Source organism: Ciona intestinalis, chromosome 1 (assembly GCF_000224145.3).
Source record: "Ciona intestinalis chromosome 1, KH, whole genome shotgun sequence".
Lineage (NCBI taxonomy): Eukaryota > Metazoa > Chordata > Ascidiacea > Phlebobranchia > Cionidae > Ciona > Ciona intestinalis.
In genome coordinates this window covers 8,994,613-9,002,949 of record NC_020166.2, presented here as the reverse complement: position 1 = coordinate 9,002,949, position 8,337 = coordinate 8,994,613, and the positions used below count along the sequence as shown (strand labels likewise).

The 8,337-nt window shown below is 32.5% G+C and overlaps 1 protein-coding gene across 1 annotated transcript in view; it reads left to right on the top strand.

Moving 5' to 3' along the window:
* LOC100184851 (nicastrin) overlaps nt 1–7,652 on the top strand; it is a 9,755-nt gene extending 2,103 nt beyond the window's left edge. Inside the window, exons 5-18 of the mRNA XM_009864207.3 lie at nt 457–605; nt 1,010–1,139; nt 1,594–1,703; nt 2,103–2,261; nt 2,767–2,850; nt 3,200–3,325; nt 3,677–3,840; nt 4,204–4,306; nt 4,735–4,833; nt 5,062–5,168; nt 5,528–5,669; nt 5,957–6,089; nt 6,540–6,631; nt 6,919–7,652. Of these exons, the coding sequence (XP_009862509.1) occupies nt 457–605; nt 1,010–1,139; nt 1,594–1,703; nt 2,103–2,261; nt 2,767–2,850; nt 3,200–3,325; nt 3,677–3,840; nt 4,204–4,306; nt 4,735–4,833; nt 5,062–5,168; nt 5,528–5,669; nt 5,957–6,089; nt 6,540–6,631; nt 6,919–7,026 (1,706 nt within the window). The 3' untranslated portion in view covers nt 7,027–7,652. The remainder of the gene's footprint in view (nt 1–456; nt 606–1,009; nt 1,140–1,593; nt 1,704–2,102; nt 2,262–2,766; nt 2,851–3,199; nt 3,326–3,676; nt 3,841–4,203; nt 4,307–4,734; nt 4,834–5,061; nt 5,169–5,527; nt 5,670–5,956; nt 6,090–6,539; nt 6,632–6,918) is intronic.
* Nucleotides 7,653–8,337: the final 685 nt, after the last annotated feature.

Here is an 8,337-nt window from a genome sequence, read left to right as displayed (position 1 = left end):
TAATGGTTGTCCAAATTATCAGCCATACATAAAAATGAAAAATTAAAAAATAAAATAAAAAATAATCACCCACAAAGTAACATACTTGGTAACTCGTAAGCTGGCGCGAGGTGCACACCCGTGTTATAACGACTGTCGTTTTCCGGCCACGCGAGGATAAAGTAAGTTACATTCACATTCACAAAGTGCCTTTCCAGCCTTTTGTTACTACTTTGTATTGTGAAAATTTTCATTTTATTTTGGTTGTTTTGCAGTTAAGGAAATTATATGTTAGTAATAACATTAAGTAAAAAAATTAGGAAGATAAAAATGTTTAGTGGTGCTCAAATGCAGGTTAAGGAAGTAAAAACTTTTTTTAGTCTTTTTCCATTGCACATAAAATAAAAAGGAAGATTGTCAGCAATTGGTTCTAACAACGCCCTGTCTGCGTGACTAAACACCCTTGTATTTTAATAGGTTTATACAATGCAAGTTATGGGCCTCAATATGAATGCAAGCCCGACAATAACCCATGGAACCCACCTGGTGATGGATTAACTCAACAAAATATTCCATTTCCGATTTTCCACATCCTTCAAACTGAAGCAGTGCAAGAGATTGTTCAGGTCACTTAGTTTATATTCTTAATCTGGTTTGACGGCTTATCTCTTTAATCTGATTAAATTTGCAAGTAAGAAGCTAAGCGCATTAATTAATTATGTTAAAAATTGTCTAATATATTGTATTCTGTGTATAATAAAAGTAAGTTTTCTTTTTCCTTAACACCTGCCTGACCTAACATTAAAATAACATTCAATAGGCATACGTAGGCGCCAAGCTTTTTAAATTCTTGGGAGGCAGGGATAATTAAACACCCATTATTCCTATTGAACAAATTTGGTTCCATTGTTTACTTAATAATGCAATTCAGAAAATCCCAGGGCAGACCTGCCTACCCTGCCACCCCATGTTTGCTGCCTAGTGCCTACATGTATATATATATTAATATATAGCATTGTAATGTTTACAGTGTTACAACAAGTACAACTCCAAGGAAGTCTACCCTTTATGTTCGATGCAAATGAAGTCTCATATGTTTGGAGCTGTTGACGCACCAACTTGTATAAGGAGAACAACTTACCAAACTACATTAACACCACGTAAGATTATTGACAACAGTTATTCTATGTGGGTTAGGTTTGTTTAACAACCTGGGGTTTGGGCCAGATTTGGCACATTACCCCCAAAAAAAGCATTAAGTTGGTGTGTGAACAAATGTTTGATCAACTTAAAAATTGTTTTTTTATTCTTTGGGATAAGGTCCTTATGTGAGTACCTGCGATTTGGGTCAGATTTGGTCTAGTACCTAAACACCTAGGAAGCTTTAAGTAAGCTGTTTATGGGACCAGTCCAACTACATCTGCAACATAATTTAAATATGACCTAAATTCTAGGTCCTTGACACGAACCTCAATCACAAAAATAGAATAGAAAATAAATATGCCATGAATAATAAAATGTTAAATTTACCTTCTATATTACCAGTGATATATTGTGAAGTGTGAACATATATATATACCATAAATAATAACATGTTGAATTTACTTTCACCAGAGATGTATTGCGATGCTATGGGAGGCTGGAACATGGTTGCGTCATTAAAACCTCTTATAAGTCGAAAGAACAAAACTAAATCAGATTCAACAATATTGGTTACGGCAGCTGTAAGTAAAACTAAAATAAAAGTTTTAAAATTGGGTTTAAACTGAACAGTTTGGGTTGTTACTTGTTAGTCTTTGAAATATTAGCTTGTGTTAAAGTATGCAACATCAGATTTCTACCATTTTTTAAAAAATATTGCAGTTATTTCTTAAACTATCAGTAATTAATATTCTGCTAGTTTTGCATCTACAGTTTTTAGGTCTGTAATAAAAACAACTTTCTTTGCCATGTTTTTTATTTGGATCTTAAACTATGATTATTATTTTATCTATGACAAAGTTTTTGTTCAATTTATCTATATGTTGTTACCAGTGGTAAAGCCAGGGGGATTTCGGGGCTCTCGACCCCCCCTTTAAAGGTTAAAATATATTTTTTTCTGGTTGTCACTATTTTATTTTTAGTTGGATAGTCGTGCTTTTATGATGTTAAATACTGCACCTGGGAATTCTCTTGCTACTGGTTTTATAACTCTGCTTGCTGTTGCTAAAGCTATTGGTGGAATAAGTGAAAAACAGAAAAATGAATTGAACAAGAATATTATGTTTGTACTTTTTGATGGGGTATGTATGGTATAATGTTATACAGAGTATTCGGAAAGTCACTGCGCATTTACATATTTATTAACAGACATGTTTAAATGTAGAATCCAGGAGGTAAATATGAATGAAAATTATAAATGATGTTAAAAGTGACCCCCGTTAGCATCAATACAGCCTTTGACTAATTTTGTTTTATTTTGGTGGTACCTGTAGATCACATTTGAGCATTTCTATCAATACACAAATTTTACCTTTTTGTTGATATGCCCCTTTAGTTGATTTGTAATTGTCACCACTGTCATGGCAACATCTTGTTATATTTAACTCAAAATCACTTTCTGCTTATTCTATTCTATGTGGGTAATTTCCTGCAACGAGGCACCCTATGGGTCCTAGGATTCAGACTAGGAATTGCCAGTTACCCAAAATCTGTGAGATACTGAGTCAGCTGGCCACCTTTTACTTACCAATTTCTCATAGTATGGTAATTGTTAACAAGTGGAAATATGTAGACCTTTTGTTTTAGGAAGCATTTGATAACATTGGTAGCACAAGAACTGTGTTTGATATGCAGCACATGAATTTTCCAGTGGTTGAAAACAAGGCAATGGTAAGAAAAAACAAATTTTTCTCTTGACACAATATATTGTCTAAATTCCATATAAAAAAATTAATAAGAACTTTTTTAGTTTTTTGTTAATAGGTTATTCAAAAAATAATTAAAAACTTGCTGTAAGGTTTATGAAATTAGGATTTTGTGCTTATACAGAGCAACCAAGCTAATTTAATATTATTTATAAATACAATATAGATCTAACATATGATAGTAAAAATAATATCTTTATTTGTCTCTCTTCGATTACTGTAGCGAAAATTTAGTAATACTTCAAACAAAAAGACAGGATATAGCGACAAAAACAACAGTTGTTAAAACGCCATTTTTCATGACTACAAAACAGATCCAACCAGCTGCAGTAAAACTTGAAGACATCGACAGTATTGTTGAGATTGGTGAACTTGGTCACGTGGATAGCCAACTATATGTACATACTGATCCAATGTCTGCAGCTTTGCACAAGAGCAGGGTAGGTACTTGGAATTTGGAACAAAAAAAAGCTTTTATTTATTCTTACATGACTGCCACTTACAAAAAAATTTAAATATTTTTTTTGATAAAAATTGTTTTTTAGCTATATTTTAGGTAATTGTAACAAATACCTTTTAAAAAAAATTAAAACTTTTTGTTTCTCTTCTCAGCTGCGAAAAACTGCCACAGAAACAAAGATCAAATATATTATTTTTCAATAATTTTATCCGCTTAAAATTCATCTGTTTTAATAAAACTTAGCTGTTTAAAATAATTCAAGTAAATCAGTTTTATTCTTGCAATCTAATATTTAAGTTCCCCTTTTTAAAAATCTTTCTTGTTAACGCAGATTGACCAAATAATTGCGGAAATCAACAACAACGCACAAGGTATAAACGCAACAAAAGCCTCGTCTTCTGTTGGTTTGGTTCCTTCTTCTTTACAAACCTTTTTAAAATCACGAAATCTTCCCGGGGTCGTTGTCACTGATTATGACAAACAAACCAAAAACAAGTAAGTTGTTTTTTAGCCACGCATCTGGTATAAAATGCAGTGTCTTACTTACGTTTTTATGCTAGTTGGCAGACAAAGTGTTGAAAACATACTACGTTATATATATTAAATTAGCTTGAAAGATTTATTGCATGAAGCCTGGTAGCAGAAGTAACAGAATATAAAGTATGTTGTCAATACTTAATAGCATTATTTACACTTAAAAACTTTTTGATTGATTATACAGTTTATTTAGTACCAGATAAACTGATAAAAGCTTAGTTACATTAAGAGATGTAGCAAAGAAAATACAAATAACAGTTTAAAATTATTGAGTTTTATTATCCAGTAAACGTCATTTGGTTTATGATTTCCTACAAACAGGTATTTCTTCAGTCGTTATGATGAATTAAAAAACCTGAATATAAACTATAATGGAAACACAACAGATGAAGAAATGCTTCAACTATTGCAACCCCTTGCCCAGGTAATAAAACCCTGCATATCCCACAAACACAAGATCATTTTTAGATATGCGCACACCCCACAAATACAAGATTATTTTTAGAAAGTATTATGCAAATCAACGGGCTAAGATTTTGGATCAGTAGTTCAACTCATGCCACAGCTCTACTTTTAATAATTGAAGTATGGCTGCCAAGTAGAACTCAGAGAAATCGTCCTTCCTTTAGGAAGCCATCCTGCTCCATGTGCAGGGATGGTGTCCGACAGGCTGGAGACAATTTTTACTTTAGTAAAGCCTAATTTCTGTTTGAAAGAGTTTTTGCAGTATTGATATTGGTTTATATTTATATAAAATGATATAGAAAAATGTTGATAACAGTGATTATGAGTTTGTTTGTATATTATTTTTGCTTTACCTGTACTGCCATATCAAGTATTTTTTTCTGACAGAAACTATCAAATGTTGCTCTTGCCACTGCAAAGATGCTTTACCTTGAAGCTGCAACTACTTCAATTTTACCTCCTGAAATTTCATTAAATACAAGTTTGGTAAGATAAAGCTTTTTAAACAATAATGATGCTGCGTTTATTTAACGCTAGGTTTTAAAAATTTATTATTAAAGTGTTAATATTATTCTTCTTAACAAGAGAGCAAGCAAATGAACATAAATAAAGAAAAAAAGGCAACAAATAATATATAAAAAGTTGTCATCAAAAAAACAAAAAAAGTTCTCATCAAAAAAACAAAAAAGTTGTTAACATCTTAAATTTGTTTAGGTAACCGAGATGTTGTTTTGTTATCTTTACAAAGCAAACTGCAGTTTATTTACTGAAGCCACTTCAACTAATAGTGTGACCAAGCTACCCAATTTTCCGTACAACAGGTTGTTTATTTAATGTTAAAATATCTTTTGTGAATTATAAGTTGTTTTTTTATGCATTAGGATTAGAAGGTTAAAACGATTGTCATTTTATTGTAACTTCTGTTGTTTCGCTTTTGTAAATTTTTTCAACCTACATTCATCTAACATTCAATTTTCTTTTGTGATTAAAATTTTACAACTTATTATTTTAATCACATGACTTATATTATCTTGTTTAAATAAATGGTGTATTACACTATTTTGTTTGTAAGGTGTAACAGGCACCCTTTTCAACTAAAAAGTTGTGCAATTTACATTAACGTGACCAAAGAGACGAAATATTGTATCTATGTAAAAAATCGCTTCTCACTTTACCCTAGATATGTCACTGTGTTTCAAACGTCAACTACCGGGTTGCCCATCATTAACAACTGGGGTGTTTTATCTCGTAACCTGCTGGCTATCTTCACCGGCGAACATCTACCCGACAATTCTACAACATGCCAACGATCACTTTCAACTGTAAATATAACATTTAACTTTTTCAAACTTTCTCATACTTTTATCCATCATATTTTTAGGGTTGGGGATCTGCCATAGCTTTAGGGTTAAGCGCATATTTTTTCTGTAACTATAATATTTAACTTTCAAAACTTTTTTTCTTATACTTTTATCCATCATATCTTTAGGGTTGGGGATCTGCCATAGCTTTAGGGTTAAGAGCATATTTTCCCTGTAACTATAATATTTAACTGTTCAACTCTTTTTGCCCTGGATTTAACCTAGTGTGAAACACCTCTTACATACAGGATGAAACCACCACCTATTTCTATTTCAACGGCAAATTAAACAATGGGACTCGTGAGAACTTTTGTGTGAAGTCCTCCAGCTTTGTAACAAAAGCTCTTGCCCCTGCAATTGAAGATAATGAACTTACAAGCAGTAAGTCATCATATTATTGCTAGCATATTGCACTGTTAGCATAAGTAAATATTTTGTCGTTTTTTAAAGAAAAGCGTATCAATTATTGGTGTATCTATATTACCGAATATAACAGTGTAAAAACTTCTTGTTTGTGTGCGCTGTTGGGCATTGGTTAACCGCCCATAGCCAATATCCTAAAGGTCAGAGGCTTGATGCTGCAACCATTGTGAGTGTGTGTTCTTAGTCAAGACAGTTAATAGTAATTGCTCCAACCCAGTGGTTTCTAATAAATGAGTTGTCTAAATTGTACCCATGCATTACCAAAAATTAAAATATCCTCTTAAAAAATTTCCTACATGGTAGCTTGTAGGCGGGCACGTGGTGTATGAAACAGAATACCCGTGTTTTAATGACAGTTGTTGCCCGCCATGCGAGGTTAAATAGTTTTCATTCATTATTTCCTAATAGATGTTGAGAACTATGGTTTATGGGCAGAAAGTAGATGGACAACGACAACTTTTAATTTAAGAATGTTTCTTCAACATGATGAAGTTAATCAGGTGATATTATCGTCGCTGCTACCATTGTGGGCGTGCTCCTACCCAGTGGTTCACTAATGGGTTGTCAAATTATGAGTCCTATACAAGAAGAGAAAAATTAAAAAAAATAATTGGCTACAAAGTTACATACATGGTAACTCCTAATCTGGCACGAGGTGTATGAAACAGAACACCTGTGTCATAATGACTGTCGTTTTCCGGCCATGCTAATATCAAGCAAGTTTCATTCAACCCTGTATTTAAAATTATTATTTCAGAAATTTCTTACTCTGTATTTTTCTTTGTAGGGTATGACTCTTTTGGCAGGCTTGTTAGTTCTCCTTGTGAGTTTTACAGTTGTTTACATCGTTGATACCAAAGCTGAGACGTTGTTCCAACCAGCAGGTGTTATATGAAGAACCGGTTTCAACCAGTTACAACCAGATCTTGCATTAACATCAATTGATGTTTGATGCTTATATCTCCACACATGAGATTACTGTGAAAGTGTTAATCATTTTTTTAATGAATTTGTGCATTATGAGTTGCTGGGGTTATTCAGTATTTCTAAATTCTTAAGATTTTCAAACTAAAATACATCACTGCAAATTATATTCAGTTCAGATTTTTTATTTCCCAAAGGATATTTGTTAAACTTTTATTGCTCAGAATGTTAAATATCATACTCTAAAAGATTTGGTGCATAATAATCATGCCAACTTGGAAGAATATTGTAACTTACATCACACATATAGAAAATTTGTGAATGTAAGAAGAGAACAATTTTCATTTATTTTTGACCAAAAGCTGTAGCACTGTAAAATTTGATTTGATTTCTGTTTCTAGATTAATTCATACACAAGTTCATAAAATTGTGTTTACTTTTGATTTTCTCGTTTTAAGTGAATCTTTTTTAAGCTTTATTTAAAGGCATGAGTACCAGTGCTTTATCTGTATAAAAAGTGTTGAAAAACTATAGCCTACATGTGCACCAACTTTTGACATCGGTGTAAATTCGCTAAACAGATTTTGAATGAAGTGATGTCGGTTGCTCAAAACATACGCCCAGTTTTCAGTCTCACAAAGTGGTAGATTAGTTAGTTGGAAACGTCTCCGGAAGTCTTCGTCAAAATTAGAAATGGAATAAACGTCTCCGTGGTGAGTTTATGAACTCAGTTGTTCTGATCAAAGTGTTGTACTATCAACCTATTCAATTGTATCTAATACTTTACTTTGCAGATGACTGAATCAGTGTTTTTCCTATTGCTTGTCTTGATTGAGTCCAAATGTTGGCGAGTTCTTCTTGAGTAGACTTTGTTTTTATTTTACAATGAAGTGAAAAGAAAGATTCAACAAAAAAGAGGAGAGGGATATTATATTTGCCACAAACTTATTTGTCAGAATTTCCAAAACACTATGTTTCTCGTATTGTTTATATGGTAGGGTGGGGAAGTTGGGACACCTTTTTATTGTATTTTTTGAACCATTTGGTAGTAAACAAAAAAACATTCAAATAATTATAAAAGCCTATCCTAACGACTTCCATAGACCGTTCATTATTTAAAACACGATCAAGGTATTTGGATTTTGTGTGCCAAAGATGTCCCGTCTTACCCCACCCTACTGTAGTTGTGACATATAGTATCTGGTGCGATACAGCATTAACACGCAATGAACTAATATTGTTTTAGATTAAACACGATGCCGCATTGAAAGAGACGATTAAT